Source organism: Aotus nancymaae, unplaced genomic scaffold (genome assembly GCF_030222135.1).
Source record: "Aotus nancymaae isolate 86718 unplaced genomic scaffold, 86718_ANA_hifiasm-v0.15.2.pri h1tg000053l, whole genome shotgun sequence".
NCBI classification, from domain to species: domain Eukaryota; kingdom Metazoa; phylum Chordata; class Mammalia; order Primates; family Aotidae; genus Aotus; species Aotus nancymaae.
Window position 1 is genome coordinate 3591398 of NW_026988467.1, and position 20816 is coordinate 3612213.

The 20816-nt window shown below is 54.0% G+C and overlaps 1 protein-coding gene across 4 annotated transcripts in view; it reads right to left on the reverse strand.

Annotated features, from left to right (window-relative positions):
• The window catches only part of ACOT7 (acyl-CoA thioesterase 7), a 121985-nt gene that overhangs the window by 81188 nt on the left and 19981 nt on the right, over positions 1-20816 (reverse strand). For 2 of the 4 annotated variants that reach the window (XM_064363175.1, XM_021669906.2), the window contains exon 2: positions 2723-2840. In XM_064363175.1, the coding sequence (XP_064219245.1) occupies positions 2723-2840 (118 nt within the window). Of the gene's footprint in view, positions 1-2722; positions 2841-10903; positions 11008-12600; positions 12745-20816 lie in introns of those variants that run through there. The other 2 variants (XM_064363174.1, XM_064363176.1) reach the window with 2 other exon arrangements.

The window sequence follows — 20816 nt, forward strand, 5'->3', positions numbered from 1 at the left end:
TGTTGTCCAGGCTGGTCTCAAACTCCTGAGCTCCAGTGATCTGCCCATCTCAGCCTCCCAAAGTGCTGGGATGACACTGTTTTTATTCAGAACCTGGAAGAAGTAAGGGCAGAGCCCTGCGGATATCTGGAGAAAAGCCAGCATGGCCAGAGGGAGAGCTGACAAAGAGATGTAGGAGGTGAGGTCCCCAAGCCACGCTAGGCAGGGACAGGGACTGGTGTGGATGCGCCTTGACTCAGGAGGACTCGGCGTGGGCAGCGCTGCGCTCTGACTTCACATCCCCCGGCTACTGCTGGAGAGCAAATGAGGCGGCAGGAACCAGCAGGGTGACACATCAGGAGGCTGCTGCAGTGATCAGGTGATCAGGAGAGCAGCACCATTGGACCCACGTGAGGGTGGGCCTGGGGGGCTGTGCTCAGATCTGGACTTCCCGGAAGGTAGAGCAGCAGAATCTGCTCCCAGAGTCTCATGAGTGTGGGAGGGATAGAGGTCGACGGAGGCTCCAGGCTTTGAGCCTGGGCACCTGGGGGTGGCAGAGACCATTTACGGAGGGGAGGGAGGCTGGGAGAAGCAAGCATCCAGATTGGGCCAACCAAGAGGCCGCAGCCGGAGACAGAATCCTAGGACTGGACTGTGGTATTAAAGCCACAGACTGGATGGTGCCACTAGGTGAGTGCGGATGGGGTTGGAGGAGGGGTTCCCTGCCCCACCCAGGGCCCCAGCAAAGCCCTTCAGGTCAGCATCCAGGTACCAGGGACTATTCTCACCCCCATACCCTGGGGCTGCCTGGAGCTCACAGACCCCCTCCTGAGCCTAGAATTTCAGGATCACCATCCTGGTGACCAGTAGCCCAGAGGCTTCTCCAAGTCAACGTGTCAAAACTCCCTCCAGCAGCCCAGACCTGGAGAAGGAGCAAGGAGGGGCAACTGTTCAAAGCACAGGTTTGAGGCAGAGTCACAGCCCAGACCTACCACCTGCTTCCAGTGTCCATCCTCTCCTGCCAGGCCTGCCAGGGACCCTCGCAGTCTCTTTCTTGAAGGGTGCAGCAGGAACTTGGGACTTGGCCCTCACCATCGCCCAAGGCTCTCAGGCTCAGGCCCGTCCTCCCCATGGCCACCAGAGGGCGCTCTCTCAACGTGGCCAAGCTGCACTGGAGCCTCTGGGCCACAGAATCTATCCATCCCCAGCTGGGCCAGCGAGCCCCTCCTAAACCAGGCGCTGCCAGCAAACCCACTCCAGAGCCTCTACCATATGATGTCCCCCATGTCCATGTCCAACCATCAGCACTCACGGTGGCTTGGTTCATTCTACACATGCACACACACATTCACACATGCATGCATGTATGCGTGCACGCGCGCACACACACACACACACACACACACACACACAGCTTCCACTCCACTGGAACACACGCTGCCCACTGTTCCAGACTGAACATGTGTGCCATGGTCCGCATGTCTGTCTCCCCCCAAAATTCCTGTGTTAAAATCCTAACACCCAAGGGGGTGGTAGTAAGAGGCAGGGCCTTTAGGAGTGAGGGGATGGGGACAGAAGCCTCACAAATGGGATTAGTGTCCTATAAAAGGGCCCGAGAGAGCCCCTCCTGCCAAGTGAGGACACACAAGAAGTGATGTGACGTCTATGAACCAGGAAACAGGCCCTCAACAGACACGGAATCTGCTGGCGCCCTGGTCCTGGCCTTCCAGCCTGCAGGGCTGTGACAAATGCATTTCTGTTGTTCACAAGCCACCAGGCTGCGGTCTTTGTCACAGCAGCCCAGGCTGACAGAGCCAGTAGGCCACTTCCTGAATCTCGCCAGCGTGCTCAGAGCTAACAGTCTCCGCTGCCCCTGGTCTCTGACGTGGCTTCCACTTAGCCTCTTCATAGAGTGGCATCGTGCCCGTGCCTGCAGTGGGGACCTGCACCTCACACTCCCACTAGACCTTGGCTGAGTCTTCCTCCTCTCTGCCTCCCTGGAGGCCACAGCAGGTGTGCTGACCAAGTCCCGTAGTGTGGAGGCCACAGCTTTGGCACCAAGGCAGACGCCCTGTCCTCAGCACCCGAGGGCTGCCTTCTCCCCAACAGCTGCCTTTAGAGAAAATGTCCCCTCCCCAGGGCTGGGGATGGCTGAATGTCCTAGAGTAGCCCTGAGGTTGACACTAGAGATCGTGCCCCTTGTCCCCAGCTGTGGGGTCGCAGGGCCCTCCCCAACAATTTGGGGGCAGGTGGAGAACTGGCCCCTCGTGGGCACAGTGGTACCAGGCCTGTGAGCTTCACAGCCAGGAAGTGGCCAAGGCACAGAGAGCCACGCCACTTGCCACGGCCACTGGGGTTGGTCAGGGCAGAGGTGGGATCTCCCCTAAGTCTGCTGTCTGGCCCTTATGTCTCAGCTCCTGGCCATGACAATGAATTTCACCCAACACAGGCAGGGCGTGCTTCTGATCAGGGCCAGGTTGGCGGGGGACTCAGCATGGCGGGGAGTGGTGGAGTGAGGGCCTGGCCGCTTGCTTGACGCTTCATCTCTGGTGGGTTCCCACACCTCCTGGCTGAGGCCAAAACCAAGCATAGCTCCAAGGGTCCAGAGCAGAACTACTTGGGCCACTTCCCCCAACATCCCCAAGGCCTGGTGCACAAGGGGAAGGAAGGTTGCAGGCCTGGCTCCCCAGGAACTCCTGTCCTGAACCCACAATGGTGCGGCCTCCAGGGCCCAGACTCTTACCCCGTTCTGGCTGTTGCAATGCCGGGTGCTGATGATGGCACCCGCTTCCTCGATCATCTTCAGGATGGTCCCCCCGTGGACATTGCCGGCCACGTTGGCGTCATCTGGTCGCATGATCCTAGGGCAGAGGAGAAGCAGGGTGAGGCCACTAGAGGGGACGCCATTTGTGCAATGGTGACAACCCAAGGACAGGAGAAGGTCCCCAAAGGGCTCGATGGCTCCCAGAGGAAAGAGAAAGAACATTCCACGTGTTTGGACTCCTCCTAGGTGGTGTGTGCATCAGGGTTGTGTGCCATCTGCCAGGCCACAGAAGGGGCGCTGAGATGCTGTTTCCATGAGAGAGACAGAGGACAGAGGGGCACTTTCTCCCTTTGAAGCTGCACGTCCCCAGCCTGCCCTGGCAGGGAAGGGCTGATGGTGAAGACCTTCAGCAAAGCCACAAGGTGAGGAGTTGGCAACAGCCCTTGGGGTTCCTGGTGACCAACACACAGACTGTCAGCCTAGAAGCAAACTCCCGGGACCCACCCCCCGCATCAGGAGTCCCAGAGGAGGGACCCACGGCTGTTCTGAGAACTAGACATGAGGCGTAGCTTCAGGACCCTGGGCCCTGTCAGCAGGTGAGCGCCTGCCCACTGCGCGTTGCACTCCTGCGCGGGGGCAGTGCCTAGTCAGGCCCTGCATGAGGGCAGGGAGCTCTCCCAGGTCAAAGAGAATGGAAATGCCACCTCACTTCCCCAAATAGGAACAACTTCATCCTTGCCATGAGCAGCTGGCAGCATGGGAGCTCCATGAAATCTCTGGATTCCCAACAAGCCAGCTTGGCAGTCCTGCCAGGGCACGTTGCCTGCCACCTTCCCAGACAGCACCCGGCTGATGAAACCCGCCTTCACAGGCCAAGACCGGGAGACGAGTAATGGGCAGCGGGCGCAGATCCAGGGTGCAGCTTCCACTTGTGGCTCAAGCAGCCTGGCCGGCCCTGCGGCCAGCGCGGGGGCCCCGGGGGCAGCAGCTCCCGGGTCTGCATCTCCTCCCTGCTCCTCCAGCAGCTCTGAGGCTGAGCAAGTCATGCTCCAAGAACATTCCTGGCTCTGGCTCTTACTCGCTGGGTGACCTGGGCAGTCTGTCAAAACCCTCACTCCTCCACGTGCTCATCTGTACAACGGGCAGAACGACGGCACTGCCTCACGTGACTATGGGAGGTCACGCAGATCGAACTCTCATTCCACGACAGCCCTGACCACGGCACATGGTAGACAGTCCGCACGTTAGCTGGGAGAATGTTTCTCTCTTTGGTAAGTATTTAGCCAACGAGTCAGAAGCTCCAAGAAACCCACCATCTGGGCACAGGATGCCACTTCTAGAGCAAATGACCACTGATGTCCTCTAGCAACTGACAGCTGCCCATCCCCAGTACCATCCCTCCACCCTGGGTGAGAGTCTGTTATACAAACCGGGGCCCACTTAGGCCAACTGGCTCTGATCCTGAGGTCAGGCAGGACCTGGGGTTCTGCGGCAGCTCAGGGACAGTGGCCTGCGGAGCAGCCAGCACGGCATGACACATGGTGGCTGGGGGATCCCCTAGGATGGGAGAAGGTCCCCAAAGGGCTTGATAGTTCCCAGAGGAAAGAGAAAGAACCTTCCACGTGTTTGGGCTCTTCCTAGGTAGTGTGGCTTCGCAAGTGCTCATTTTAAAATACCTTTATTTTTAAAAGTCGAACTTACTCTATGAAAGGCTTTTGGGTCTTTAGTCTGAGTTACAAGGTGGCCAATTATAAATCACAAAATGACTCTATCTACCTCTTTCCTTTAAATCTGTCTTCCATTTAGTAGAAAAGGCCTTCCCCACACCAGCTGCAGGGCCAGAGGGTCCCTTTCTACGCAGGCCTGTCCTGGGGACACCAGCCGAGGCTGTGGGTGGATGCAGAGAGCAGGGCCCAGCCCCTGGTTCTAGAGCAGTGAGGAAACATCAGCCCAGCGTTTCCCAGGAGCGCCAGAGCTGGCCTCTGGAGCAGCCTGAATGACTGCAGCCGGCCTCGCTTTGCCTGTCTGTGAAGTACAGTCACACGCGTCAGGCTGGTCCCCAGGGCCAGGGAGAGGAAGCGCGGGCCGAGGGCCACAGCAGCGGAGGAAGTGCTTTCATGTGGTGGGCACTGAAGACAGGACAGATTGGTGGGTAGCCTTTGAGACACAAGGCCAGGGACAGCGTCTGAGGCCGGGGTAGAGCCTGGAACCACCTGGCAACAAGTGAGGGCCCGGCACTTGGCTCTGGGCCATCAGGAACACACACCAGGAACTGCAGACTGCACACCAGCCAGCTCCCACGAGCCTGGTCACCTTCCTTCGGCACCCGGGTCCTGCACCAAGGACCATCCTAACTCTCCAGCTGGCCACCCAGGAAGCCAGCCTCTGTCCTCTCGGTCAGACACAACCCTCTCCCCCACAAGACCTTATTCCTGCCTGGGGACTGTGCTGTCACCTCCAACACATGAGGCCCAAAGCCTAACTCACTTGCCCCTCCCACCTTGCCCCCAAATCAGACACCTTCACTCCAAGCCAGGGCAACCAGTGAGTCCCCGCCTCAGCTGGGATTCCTTCCCATCCACCCCACCCCCCCGCCCCCCGCTGCTCCACACCTGGCCCCTCCCTCTTCCCCTCCCCACCTCCCTCATTCCTTCCAAATAGCTCAGGAACAGCTGGGCCCCACCAGCCTCCAGGACTCATAAACAGCCCTGTCACTCTCTCAGGCCCCCACCCCATGGCCTGACCAAGGCCAAGCGTGTCCAAGACAGGGTCATGACTGCCTCCGTCTCCACGCAGGCAGGGGTGAGACCCAGGGGAGCCGGGGAAGCTGCAGCCTCTCACTGGAGACTTGGTTTTCCCGTTCCTAATGAAGACACCGGGACTGGAAGTGCTTCACGCTCCTCTGTACTATTTTTTTTGTTTTGTTTTTTGAGACAGGGTCTCACTCTGTCACCCAGGCTGAAGTGCAGTGGCACGATCTTGGCTCACTGCAACCTCCGTCTCCTGGGTTCAAGTGATTCCTCTGCCTCGGCCTCCCGAATAGCTGGGATTACAGGCATGCACCACCACACCTGGCTAACTTTTATATTTTTAGTAAAGACAGAGTTTGCCATGTTGGCCAGGCTGGGCTCAAACTCCTGACCTCAGGTGATCCCCATCTCGGCCTCCTAAAGTGCTGGGATTACAGGCATGAGCCACTGTACCCGGCCCCTCTTTACTTTAAAAAAATTGAAATACAGGCTGGGCATGGTGGCTGCTAGGGAGGCTGAGGTGGGAGGATAACTAGAGCCCAGGAAGAGGACACTGCAGTGAGCCCTGACTGCACCACTGCACTCAAGCCTGGGTGACAGAATGAGACGCTGTCTCAAAAGAAAAAAAAATTGAAATACATTTGTCTGCTGGGCATGGTGGCGAACACCTATAATCCCAGCACTTACAGAGGCCGAGGCAGGTGGATCACTTGAGGTCAGGAGTTCAAGACCAGCCTGGATAAGATGGCAAAACCCCATCTCTACGAAAACTACAAAAATTAGCTGGGCGTGGTGGCACACGCCTGTAGTACCACACGCTAGTTGGGAGGCTGAGGCAGGGGAATTGCTTGAACCAGGGAGGTGGAGGTTGCAGTGAACCACTCCACTGCACTCCAGCCTGGGCGAAAGCGAGACTGTCACTAAAAAGAAAAAAGAAAAGAAATACATTTTGTCTGGCCAGGCGCAGTAGCTCATGCCTGTAATCACAGCACTTTGGGAGGCCAAGGTGGGTAGATCACTTGGGGTCAGGAGTTCGAGACCAGCGTGGCCAATATGATGAAACTTGGTCTCTACTAAAAATACAAAAAAGTGAGCTGGGCATGGTGGTTGGCGCCTGTAGTCCCAGCTACTCAGGAGGCTGAGGTAGGAGAATAACTTGAACCTGGAAGGCGGAGGTTGAAGTGAGCCGAGATGGTGCCACTGCACTCTAGCCTGGGTGACAGAGCAAGACTGTCTCTAAAGAAAAAGAAATACATTTGTCTGTCACTAGTATTCCTGGGGTTAAAAATTATCTAAAACTAAAGAAAGAAAGACGTGAACACCATACGCAGGCAGCTCAGGCAGCGGCACAGGCCTGGCCAGGTTCTGGGGGACTGTTTGCTGCTGAGTCTGATACACTATCCCTCCCCGAGCCCCCACCACACCAAGCCTGCACTTCTTCCCCCTCCTCTGACCCCAGAAACTTCGGGGAAAGACAGAAGCTGCCCAGGTGGGGCCTCTGCTTTGTGGCTGCCTTCTCTCTCCAGGGTTGGCCCCGAGCGCTGCCCGCACCATCCTCTACTGGAGGGTCCTGGTAGGCAGCAGCCCCGGCTGACTGCAGGTCTGGAACGTCACCTGCACCCACAGCCCTGCCCTTTTTCTGTTCCAGCCTCTCCTGTCCCAGATCAGAACCATGTCTGTCTATCCCTTGTAGCCTGAGTGGCCAGCGCTGGGGCCCGAGGCGAATGGAAACTGATGCTGCCACCCCATTCTCAGCCACCCCACTCTCGGCCAGCGGGATCCCCTCTGGAGGGAGCATCTGGCTGATGAGCAGGGCTCTGAGGAAGCTGAGCACACATGAATCAAGGAGCCGCTCCCAGAAGGGTGCAGCTCCACCTGATCTCCGGGAAAGCTTCCCAGAGGAAGTGACACCTTGGCCAAGTCCTGGAGGGTGAGCCAGGAACAGAGGTCAGAGAAGGCTACAAGGAGAGGAAGTGTTTTGGGGCCCAAGGCCAGGAGTGCCCAGTGAGCTCCAGGAACAGAAAGCAACCCCACAAAGCTGGCGCACAGCCCAAAAGGGGGTGAAGAAGGGAAGGCCTGAGACAGGGACGCTGCCATCACGCAGGGCCTCAGGGCTGGGACAAAGTCTGGCTCCATCCTGAAAGGAGGCTGGGGAGGCTGAAGCCCAGGAACCGCCAATCAGATAGTGTTTGGGGGGACACCTCCCAGGGCCTCTGCATGGCCTCTCACCCCCATGGCCTCTGTACTCGCCTCTGGCCTTGCTCAGATCCTAGCTGGCCCTCACTGCACAGCCCAGGAGTGACTCTACCTAAGCAGGAATCTAGCCAAGTCACTCCCTCATTCGCACCCTCCAGGGCCCCTCCTATCTACAAGAAAGACTCAACCACCCAGTAAGGCATCTGGAGCTCTCCGGGATCTGGAACTTCTCACCGGGCACACCTGCCCTTCCCACTGCTGTACCTGTCCCAGCAACGTCTGACCTACCCTCTGTGAAGGACAGGGAACCATTTACGATATGGGAGTGTAAGCCAACACCCCCTCACAGAGAGCACCTGTCACCACCCACCAAAACCCCAGATGTGCATGGACACATCTGGGGTGCAGGGACAACCATCCCAGGAAGGAGTGTGGGAAACCAGAGGCCTCCATGGCCCCCGGAGGAGGAAACTAGCTATTGAGTGGGACCTCGGTGAGATTCTCTTTGCCTTTCGGATGCCTTTAAACCATCTCAACCCATTCACATTAATCAGTGCTCTTTAAAAGTGCTTCAAGGCACAGCTCAAAACTCAGATCTCATCACACCAGAGGACCGGCCAGCACTCGTCCCAAGACCGCCTGCAACAGCGGCCCTTGGGGTGGCGCAAGCCGGTCCCAAGGTGGGAGTGAGGCAGGGGATGTGTTCCAGGAGTGGAAAGGGTGGGCGCCTGGAAGAATCCAGGGGAGCCTGGCAGTGAGAGGAGTCGCTCCTGCCCCGGGCCTCTTAGCAGACACCCTGAGGGCTGTCCAGGCCTCCTGTGCCTCAGGGTCCCCTCAAGATGGAGTCCCACCTAAGCCCCATGGAGCCTGAGTACTGGGCTGAATTGTGTCCCTCAACAGATATGTTTGAGTCCTAATAGAAACTATGAATGTCACCTTACTTGGATAGAGGTCTTTGCAGATACTCTCAAATGAAGTGGCCGAGCCTTAGGGAGAGCCCTCCCTCAATGAGTGGTGCCCTTATAGGAGCAGAGAAATCGTGACATGAGACACAGGAAGTCCAAATGCAGATGAAGGCAGGGACGGGAGCAGTCTCCCACAAAACCTTTGGGAGCGCGGTCCTGCCCACTGCTGGGTCTCCAGCCTGAGGAAACTGCTTCTAGTTGTCACCCACCGCCTGGTTTGTGGCCATGCCCAGAGGCCTCCACTGCTCCCACAGAAGGCAGCACAGAGTGGTACAGGGGAGCCCCGAGGTGGCAGTGGCAGCAGCACCCTCAGCCCTGCCCAACACCCTCAGCCGAGCCCAGCTCGGCACCCTCAACCTGGCTGGGCACCCTAAGCACCCTCGGCCTGCTCAGCACCCTTGGCCCTGCCCACCACCCTCGGCCCTGCCCACCACCCTCAGCCCTGCCCACTACCCTCAGCCCCGCCCACTACCCTCAGCCCCACCCACTACCCTCAGGCCAGCCCAGCACCCTTGGCCCCCGCCCACCACCCTCAGCCCCGCCCACTACCCTCAGGCCAGCCCAGCACCCTTGGCCCCATCCAGCACCCTCAGCTCTGTTCAGCACCCGCCACCCACACCTGGCCAGACCTGGACAGGCCCCTGTGCGGTGACCTTGGCAACAGCCCTGCAGGGCACTGACCACTGCCTGCCCCTTCCACAGCCCAGGTCACCGCCAGCTGGGAGTGCCCCCAGTATCTCAGACACAAAAATGTCAGTGCTGGCTGGGCGAGGTGGCTCATGCCTGTAATCCCAGCACTCTGGGAGGCTGAGGCGGCGGCGGGGGGGGGGGGGGGGGGGGGGGGCGGATCACCGCGGCCAGAAACCTGGGTGGATCATGGGGCTACAGCTGCCATTCATGGCTGGGGGCTGCCACCTGGGGCTCCTTCAGGAGCTCAGCAGAGGCTGCCTTGGCCCAGAGTAGATGAGGGGCAGGGTTTGCCATTCTGGAAGGAAAGGAGAAGGGGGTCTCCTTATGGCATGGGGGGCGGGAGCCTCCAGGAACCAAACAGACACGTGGACGAGCCTGGGGCCTCAAAGGCCAGGCACGGGAACACGTGAACGCTTACTCTTTCCAGAGGGGACTCTGCCAAGCAGAAGCTCAAGTGGCCCTGCTTCTCCTCTTTTTTCTTTTCTTTTCTTTTTTCTTTTTTTTTTTTCTGAGACAGAGTTTCGCTCTTGTTACCCAGGCTGGAATGCAATGGCGTGATCTCGGCTCACCGCAACCTCCGCCTCCTGGGTTCAGGCAATTCTCCTGCCTCAGCCTCCCGAGTAGCTGGGATTACAGGCACGCGCCACCATGCCCAGCTAATTTTTTGTATTTTTAGTAGAGACGGGGTTTCACCATGTTGGTCAGGCTGGTCTTGAACTCCTGACCTCAGGTGATCTGCCCGCCTCGGCCTCCCAAAGTTCTGGGATTACACGCGCGAGCCACTGAGCCCGGCCAATTTTTGTACTTTTTAGTAGAGACAGGGGTTTCACCATGTTGGCCAGGCTGGTCTCAAACTCCTGACCTCAGGTGATCCACCTGCCTTGGCCTCCTAAAGTGCTGAGATCACAGGTGTGAGCCACCACACAGGCCCCTGCTTCTCCTAACTTGCTGCCTAAGGCGGTTCCAGTCAAGTCCCTTCAACCCGCAGACACACCACTGCATACCTAGAAGAAGAATGCATGGGAGGAAGGGCTGGGCCCCAAGCAGGACAGGGAAGCAGCTGACAATGGCCTTGAGCTCCTAGCCTCCACTCTAGCCAGGGGCAGGGGACTGACCCAGGAGGCTCCTTCCTTGTGTAGCCCACAGCCCCGCTACCCCCACCCCACCCCCAGGGCTGAGGCAGGTAGGAAGCTCAGCAGCACTGGGAAACCACAGGGAACCCGCCTAGCTGGCGTGAGCAGAGGGAAGTCGTGGGAGCAAAGTGGGAAAGAAAAGAAAGCGCCTGCCTCCCCGGGGACTCTGGCAGGCGGGGGAGTGCCCTGGGCCCTGTTAGGGGCCCCCAGCTCACCCAGGCCTGCACTTCCTGTCCTGGCTTCAGCCAACCTAATGTCAGGGGTCAGTAAGAGCCGGGCCAGGCGCGTGCCCCCCTGCCCTTCCTGGCTGCATGACGCCAGCCAGCCTGCTGGGCACAGGGGCCGAGTCCCCTCTACCCACCCCTCCCCTCCAAATGTCCCTAAACAATCCACCCACAGTGGACCCTGCATGGCCTGGACATGTACCTGCTCAGCTGGAAAGCCATGGTGGCTAGGGCATCCCGGGATTAGATCCAGAGAAAGACAAGGGAGCAGGGAAGCATCACAGAGTCCCCGCCTGACCCAGGACTGTCCCAGCTCCCGTCACGCCGGGCTTGGTGGGGAGCATCCCCACCCCCACAACTGGCTTCCTGAGCTGCCCAATCTGGGCAGGAAGAGGCTGCCTCGCCAATCCAGAACATCTACCAAAAACCAGTCGTCATAGAAACCTCGCTTTATAAATAATTACAGGAGGAGTAATTCTGTGAGCCCTTCCGGCTGCCGAGCCAGGAGATCAGTAAGGCACAGCGAGGACCTACCTTCCCTGACAGAGCACACAGCCCCCTAGTCTAGTCTTTCTCCAGGGTCTCAGCCAAAGCCAGGCCTGGCCCCGCTGCCTTCTAGAGCGCCCTGAAATGTAGACAGGGGAAGAAGGTCACAGGCCAGCAGAGACTCCAGCAGGTCCAAGCCTGCATCCCGCTGATGGAGCTGGTATCTAGAGCCTGTCCCAAGGGCCAGCTCCCTGGCTGAAGCAAAGTGGACAGGCGGCCCAACGTCCCTCGTCCTCAGGCCACACCCCGTCCCTCCCCCTCCGGCTTCCCCCCAACCTCCACCTCGGAGGATGCCATGCCTGTCTTGAGACTTAGCAAGTCTACCACCCTTCCCCCACTCCTGCAGGCTCTCAGGACTGCCAGCTGCCACCTGTGGGGCCCTGTGTCCCCAGCCTATACTGTCTTCACTCTGCCTCCCTTTCCACTAAGTGTCAGGAAAAAAGAGGTCAAACAGTCACAGGGCCGGGGTGCAGGCTCCAGGAGGCCCAGTGCAGGAGGCAGGATGTGTCATCACTGAGACCTCCCCAATGCCGCCTCCACCAGGGCTGCTTTCCCAGGAATCCTGTGACCAGCAAGGGGAATGGAAAGTCCCCGGCCAGAGCACAGGCCGAACAGCAGACTCAACCAGGCTGGGCCTGCCGGCTTCTCAGGGCTAGTGGACCTGGCCTGGCTCCCAGCCTCTGGGCAAGCTTCACACGCTTAGCTGTGAAAGAGAAAGTTAGGGCAGAGAGGGCTGATTAAGCGTAGACAGACGGCCACTCTCTTATCAAGGCCTTATCAAACTCCAAGAGCCAGGCTTATTTTATCTCACCAGCTGGCCGTTCTAGAGGGCTTCCGAGCCTGGGAAGTCACTCTTGTAAATGTTAAATCATTAAATTATTACTAAAAGGACAAGGGCCACTACCCACAAGTCCTCTCACCTATGTGCAAAAAGAAAGAGAAACAAATGCTCAGCTCACAAACCCCACATGCGCTGCCCCCACCCAGGGATGCTTCATGCCTAGAAGCCGGCAGAGGAGGGGATTCTAAAGGGAACCCACCGACCCACAATGTCTCCCTGGAGGGGAAGTCAGAGGCTGAGTCTGGGCCCAACCCTGGCAGTAACTCTTGGGCAGAAAATGTTCCCTGGGCCCTCCATACCCACACAGCCTGCCAGGGCCCAGGCCCGGGCCGTCAGCCTCCTCAGCCCCCTGGCTGCCCACCTCGGCCCATCATCCTGAGTAGCTGGCATCCCAGGGCCAGGGATCTTGAAGCCACGGTGCCTCCCACCCTGGCACACAGGACAGGGCCTCCAGACACACTTCCCTCCACTGACCCCAAATAGCCCATAGTTCCTCTCAGCTCCCAACTCACTGCTTGGCCTTCTCCCCAAAACAGGCCCTGTCGACATCCTTTCCGAGGACTTTTAGTGACAGGCCTCTCCGAAACAGGAGCATGGTCTCCCCAGGTCTCCCACTGGCTCCCTCCAGAAGCTGCAGCCAAATGGAACTCAAGGAGCGAGCCTGGGCCCCAATTCTGTGCCCTTTGGACTTGGCGTCATCCCTCCAGTCAGGCATTACTGCCTCCCTAAGCAACCCCTCCAACTGGTCCCAGCCCAGGTGTGCCAGGCGCACCAACCACCCCAAATCAGTGAGGACCTACCAGGCTTCCATAGCAACACAAGTTGAAGCCAGACAGTCCCGCAAAGAGGAAGCATTTGTCAGATAGCTCAGCCTTACAAGTAAATAAACAACCCCGAGATGCCGTTTTCCACCTACTAAATTAAAAATCATTTTAGTTGATAAAATGAGATGTCTAGAAATGTTCATAGCAGCATCATTCACAACCACCCAAAGATGGAAACAACCTGGCGTCCACCACTGATGTCCCCATCAAACAAAATGCGATAATCCATACAATGAGTATTATCTGACCATAAAACAACGAAGGACCTACAGATCCACAGTAATGCACGGACCAGCCTTGAAATCGCACTGAGTGAAAGAAGTCAATCGCAAAAGGTCACACGCTGTCTGATTCCATATATATGAAATGCATTCTGTGGCAGATCCACAGAAATGCAAAGTCGGCTGATGCGGTCCAGGGCTGCGGGAGGGGCAAGGAGAGTGACTGCTAACGGGTGCAGGTTGATTCTGGGGGTGATGAAAATGTTCTGGAATTAAATCATGCTGATGGCTGCATAACCATGTGCATCCATTAAGGTTCAAGCAGAATTGTACAATCAAAAAGGGTAAACTTTATTGAGTTATACCTCAGGAAAGCTGTTATAAACTACAAACAAGGTAGGGCGTGGTGGCTCACGCCTCTAATCTCAGCACTTTGGGAGGCTGAGGCAGGCAGATCATGAGGTCAGGAGTTCAAGACCAGTTTGGCCAACATGGTGAAACCCCATCTCTACAGAAGATACAAAAAATAGCTGGGCATGGTAGTGCATGCCTGTAAGCCCAGCTACTTAGGAAGCTGAGGCAGGAGAATCGCTTGAACTGGGAGGCTGAGGTTGCAGCGAGCAGAGATCAAGCCACTGTACTCTAGCCTGGGCAACAGAGCAAGACCCTGTCTCAAAAAAAAAAAAAAATCAGCCGGGCGTAGTGGTGTGCTCCATCAATCCCAGCTACCAGGGAGGGTGAGGCAGGAGAATCACTTGAACCCGGAGGCGGAGGTTGCAGTGAGCTGAGATCATGTCACTGCATTATTACACCCCAGCCTGGGCGACAGAGCTGGACTCTGTCAAAACAAAAAACAAACAAACAAAAAAACTACACACAACTCCCCTGAAGCTGTGCCAGAAGCTGTGGCCCTTCCCTACACCAGTGTTGGCCGTGTGGGTGACACATGGCAGGAAGCCGTGAAACACTCTAACCTTTGACCCAGAAAGGCACTCCCAAAAGCTAGTCTAAAGAAAAACACAGTGACTGGGCACAGTGGCTCACACCTGTAATCCCAGCACTCTGGGAGGCCGAGGCGGGTGGATCAAGAGTTCAGGAGATTGAGACCATCCTGGCTAACATGGTGAAACTCCGCCTCTACTAAACATACAAAAAATTAGCCGGGCGTGGTGGCAGACGCCTGTAGTCCCAGCTACTCAGGAGGCTAAGGCAGGAGAATTGCTTGAACCTGGGAGGCAGAGGTTATAGTGAGCCAAGATCACACTACTGCACGCCTGGTGACAGAGCGAGACTCCATCTCAAAAAACAAAAAGGCCGGGCACAGTGGCTCACGCCTGTAATCCCAACACTTTGGCAGGTCAAGGCGGGCAGATCATGAGGTCAGGTGTTCGAGACCAGCCTGGCCAAAAAAAGTCAAGAAGGTAGGCTGGACACCAAGTGTTGGCAAGGATGTGGAGGACTGAAACTCATCTACAGCAGCTGGAAACGCAAAACAGCACAACCACTTTGGGAAGAGTTTGGCAGTTTCCTAAATAAACATACACCTACCATAAATACAGCCACTGTACTCCTATTATTTATTTATACTCATATTTACCAATAAAAGCAAATGTCCCTACAAAGGCTTGTAGATGAATATTCATAACAGTTTTCTGTGTAACAGCCTAAAACTGGAAACAATGCAAACATCCATGAACACACTGTGGTCCATCCATACAATGCAGAACAACTCAGCCATAGAAAGAAATGAACAGGAGGTGGTGGTTCACGCCTGTAATTCCAGCACTTTGGGAGGCCCAGGCAGGTGGATCACCTGAGATCAGGAGTTCGAGATCACCTTGGCCAACATGATGAAACCTCGTCTCTAATAAAAATACAAAAATTAGCCAGGTGTGGTGGCAGGCACCTGTAATCCCAGCTACTTGGGAGACTGAGGCAGGAGAATCACCTGAACGCGGGAGGTGAAGGTTACAGTGAGCTGAGATCTCCACACTGTACTCCAGCCTGGGAAAAAAAGTGAAACTCCATCTTAAAAAGAAAAAAAAAAAGAAAGGAATAAAGGACTGATACATTCAACAGTGTGGATGAATCTCCAAGTAATCGTGCTGAGTGAGGGAAGCTGGACAAAAAGAGAACAGACAGAGTCCCACTCTGTTGCCCAGGCTGGAGTGCAGTGCGCGATCTTGACTCATTGCAACCGCTGCCTCCTGGGTTCAAGTGATTCTCATGACTCAGCCTCCTGAGTATCTGGGATTACACACACATGCCACCACACCTAGCTAGTTTTTGTATTATTAGTAGAGACGAGGTTTCACCATGTTGGCCAGGTTGGTCTCAAACTCCTGACCTCAGGTGATCCGCCTGCCTAAGCTTCCCAAAGTGTGGGATTACTGGCGTGAGTCACCATGCCTGGACCTCAAGAAACCATTTTCTTTGCTCCTCCATAAAAAGCAACTTCTCATCTCTTCCAGCTTTATTATGAGATTGCAGCAATTCAGCCACATCTTCAGGCTCACTTCTAATTCTAGTTCTCTTGCTATTTCTACCACATCTGCAGTTACTTCCTCTATTGAAGTCTTGAACCCCTCAAAGTTATTCATGAGGGTTGCAATCAGCTTCTTCCAAACTCCTGTTAATGTGATATTTTGACCTCCTCCAATGAATCACAAATATTCTTTTTTTTTTTTTTTTTTTTTGAGACAGAGTTTCGCTTTTGTTACCCAGGCTGGAGTGCAATGGCACTATCTCGGCTCACCGCAACCTCTGCCTCCCGGGTTCAAGCAATTCTCCTGCCTCAGCCTCCCGAGTAGCTGGGATTACAGGCACGCGCCACCATGCCCAGGTAATTTTTGTATTTTTAGTAGAGACGGGGTTTCACCATGTTGACCAGGATAGTCTCAATCTCTTAACCTCGTGATCCACCCGCCTCGGCCTCCCAAAGTGCTGGGATTATAGGCGTGAGCCACTGAGTCTGGTCCTTTTTTTTTTTTTTTTTTTTTTGAGACAGAGTCTCGCTCTGTTGCCCAGGCTGGAGTACAATCGCGCAATCTTAGTTCACTACAACTTTGGCCTCCCAGGTTCAAGTGATTCTCATGCCTCAGCCTCCCAAGTAGTTGGGATCAAAGGTGCAAGCCACCACACCTGGCTAATTTTCATATTTTTAGTAAAGACAAGGTTTTGCCATGTTGGCCAGGTTGGTCTCAAACTCCTGACCTCAGGTGATCTGCCCACCTCGGCCTCCCAAAGTGCTGGGATTATAGGCGTGAGCCACCACGCCCAGCCTACAAATATTTGTAATGGCATCAAGAATAGTAAATGCTTTCCAGGAAGTTTTCAATTTACATTGTCCAGATCAGAAGACGCATTATCTATGGCAGCTAGAGCCCTACAAAATGCATTTCTTAAACAATAAGACTTCCTGAAAGTCACGATTACTCCTTGATCCACAGGTTGAGAACGGATGTTGAGTTAACAGGTGCTATGCTTTGGATATTTGTTCCCCCAACCTCAGGTTGAAATTTGATCCCAATGTTAGAGGTAGGACCTGATGGGAAGTGTTTGGGTCACAGGATGGATCCTTCTGGAAGGGCTTGGTGCCATCCTCATGGTAATGAGTGAGTTCTCACCTTATTGGCCTCTGGGAAAACTAATAGTTAAAAGGAGCCTGGCACCTCCCTTCTCTCTCATGTCTCTGGCCATGTGATCTGCACATACCAGCTTCCTTTCCCCTTCTGCTATAAGTAGAAGCAGCCTGAGGCCCTCACCAGAAGCAGATGCTGGAGTCATGCGTCCTGTACGGCATGCAGGACCAGGAGCCAAATAAACCTCTTTCCTTCATAAATTACCCAGCTTCAGGTATTGCTTTATAGCTATACAAATGGACTAAAGACAGCAGGCATGAAAACAAAATTAATCTCCTTGTGCATCTCCATCAGAGCTCTTGGGTTACCAGGTATATTGTCAATGAGCAGTAGTTGTTATTATTATTATTATTATTATTATTATTGAGATGGAGTCTCCTTCTATTGCCCGGCCTGGAGTGCAGTGGTGCGATCTCAGCTCACTGCAACCTCTGCCTCCCTGGTTCAAGTGATTCTCCTGCCTCAGCCTCCCAAGTAGGTGGGATTACAGGTATGCACCACCATGCCCAGCTAATTTTTGTATTTTTTTTAGTAGAGATGGGGTTTCACCAAGTTGGCCAGGCTGGTCTTGAGCTCCTGACCTCAGGTAATCCTCCCACCTCGGCCTCCCACAGTGCTGGGATTACAGGTATGAGCCAACGCGCACAGCCAATGATAAGTATTATTTTGAAAGAAATATTTTTTTCTGAGCAGTAGGTCTCAAAAGCAAGCCTAAAATATTCAGAAACCTATACTATAAACAGATGTGCTGACATCCAGGATTTGTTGTTCCATTTATAGAACACAGGCAGAGTAAATTTAGCATAATTCATAAGGGCCCTAGGATTTTCAGAATAGTAAATGAGCACTGCCTTCAACTTAAAGTCAGCTATCCTTTTTTTTTTTTAAGACAGATTCTCACTCACTCTGTCACCCAGACTGGAGTGCTGTAGCATGAGCTCAGCTCACTGCAACCTCTGCTTCCCAGGCTCAAGCAATTCTCCTGTCTCAGCCTCCTGAATAGCTGGGACTACAGGCACACAGCCACCACACCCAGCTAATTTTTTATTTTTAGTAGTTACAGGGTTTTGCCATATTGGCCAGGCTGGTCTCAAACTCCTGACCTCAGGTGATGTGCCTGCATCAGCCTCCCAAAGTGCTGTGATTACAGATATGAGCTACCACACCTGACTTTGAAGGCAGGAACACCTTTGAAGGCAGGCATTGACTTTTCCTCCCTAGTAATGAAAGTCCTAGATATTATCTTTTACTTTTTTTTTTTCTTTTTTTTAAAGACAGGGTTTCACCATGTTGGCCAGGCTGGTCTTGAACTCCTCACCGCAGGTATCCACCCACTTCGGCCTCCCAAAGTGCTGAGATTACAGGCATCAGCCAACATACCCGGCCGAAAGTCCTAGACATTATCTTCTTCCAATAGAAGGCTGTTTCACCCACATTGAAAACCAGCTCACGCCTATAATTCCGGCACTTTGGGAGGCCAAGATGGGTGGATTGCCTGAACTCAGGAGTTTGCGACTAGCCTGGGCAACACGGTGAAACCCGTCTCTACTAAAATGCAAAATGTTAGCCGGGCATGGCGACATGCACCTGTAGTTCCAACTACTCAGGAGGCTGAGGCAAGAGAATTGCTTGAACCTGGTAGGCAGAGGTTGCAGTGAGGTGAGATCGTGCCACTGTACTCCACCCTGGCAACAGCGAGACTCCATCTCAGAAAAAAAAGGAAAGAAAGAAAAGAAAAGAAAGAAAACAAACCTAGGCTGGATGCAGTGGCTCACACCTGTAATCCCAGCATTTTGGGAGCCTGAGGCAGGTGGATCACTTGAGGTCAGGAGTTTGAGACCAGCCTGGCCAGGGCAGTAAAACCCCATCTCTACTAAAAATAAAAAAATTAGCCGGGCATGGTAACATGTGCCTGTAGACCCAACTACTCGGGATGCTGCAGCAGGAGAAACACTTGAACCTGGGAGGTGGAGGCTGCAGTGCACCAAGATTGTGCTACTGCACTCCAGCCTGGACGATAGAGCAAGGCTGTCTCCAAAAAAAAAGAAAAAAGAAAAGAAAACCTATTGTGTAGCCACCCTCATCAGTGATCTCAGCCGGATCCAGATAAGCTGCTGCAGCTTCTCCATCAGCACGTGCTGCTCCACCTTGTACTTTTATGTTATAAAGGGGGCTTCTTCCCTTCAACCTCATGAACCAACTTCTGTTAGCTTCACGCTTTTCCTCTGCAGCTTCCTCACCTCTCTCGGCCTTCATAGAATTGAAGAGAGTTAGGGCCTTGCTCTGGATTGGGCTTTGGCTTAAGGGAATGTTGTGGCTGGTTTGATCTTCTATCCAGACCACTAAAACCCTTCTTCTCCATATCAGTAGGAAGGCTGTTTTGCTTTCTTATCATTCATGTGTTCACTGGAGCAGCACTTGTAATTTTATTCGAAGAACCTTTCCTTTGCATTCATAATTTGGCTAACTGGCACAAGAAGCCTAGCTTTCAGCCTAGCTCAGCTTTCAACATGCCTTCCTCACAAAGCTTAATCATGTTCAGCTTTTGGCTTTTTTTTTTTTGAGACGGCGTTTCGCTCTTGTTACCCATGCTGAAGTGCAGTGGCGCAATCTTGGCTCACTGCAACCTCCGCCTCTGGGTTCAAGTGGTTCTCCTGCCTCAGCTTCCGAGTAGCTGCGACTACAGGCATGTGCCACCACGCCTGGCTAATTTTTTGTATTTTAGTAGAGACAGGGTTTCGCTATGTTGGCCAGGCTGGTCTCAAACTCCTGGCCTCAAGTGATCCGACTGCCTAGGCTTCCCAAAGTGCTGGAATTAGAAAGTGGTGGCATGAGCCACCACCCCTGGCCTCCAGCTTTTGGCTTAAAGTGAGAGATGTGTGACTCTCTCCTTCACAAGAACACTTAGAGGTCATTGTAGCATTAATTGGCCTAATTTCACAATTGTTTGTCTCAGGGAATAAGGAAGCCCAAGAAAAGGGAGAGAGATGGGAAAACAGCAGGTCAGTGGGGCAGTCAGAACACACACAACACTTCTCAATCAAATCTGCTGTCTTACCCGGATGCAGTTTATCATGTCCCAAAACAATTACATTAGTAACACCAAAAATTACTGGGAATAGATCACCATAACAAAGATAACAATAATGAAAAAGCTTGAAATATTGCAAGAATTACCAAAATATGACATAGACACACTATGTGAGCACAGGCTGTCTGAAAAATGGTGCCAATAGACTTGCTCAATGCAGGATTGCCACAACTTTTTTTTGAGACAGAGTCTGTCGCCCAGGCTGGAGTATAGGGGCGTGATCTCGGCTCACTGTAGCCTCCACCTCCCGGGTTCAAGCAATTCTTCTGCTTCAGCCTCCTGAGTAGCTGGGAGTACAGGCATAAACCACCAAGCCCAGCTAATTTTTTATATTTTTAGTAGAGACAGGTTTTTGCCATGTTGGCCAGGCTGGTCTCGAACTCCTGACCTCAGGTGATTTGTTCACCTTAGCCTCCCAAAGTGCTGGGATTACAGGCATGCACCACTGCACCCAACCCAAACTTTCAATTTATAAAAAGTGCAGGACGTGGCCAGGCGCAGTGGCTTACGCCAGTAATCCCAGCACTTTGGGAGGCCAAAGCAGGTGAATCACCTGAGGTCAGGAGTTCAAGACCAGCCTGGTCGACATGGTGAAACCTCATCTCTACTAAAAATACAAAAATTAGCTGGGCGTGGTGGCAGGCGTCTACAATCCCAGCTACTCGGGAGACTGAGGCAGGAGAATCGCTTGAATCCAGGAGGCGGAGGTTGCAGTGAGCTGAGATCACGCCACTGTACTCCAGCCTGGGCGACAAGAGCCAAACTCCGTCTAAAAAAAAAAAAAATAATAATAATAATAATAATAATAATAATAAAACAGGACCTGCAAAGTGCATTGAAAGGAGGTCTGCCTGTGCCTAGGTCAAAAGTGCTCAAACTGAATACTCTTAATATGTGCAGTTATAGAAATTATTCCTGTATAACTCTGTTTAAATAAGTATCTCTCCCACC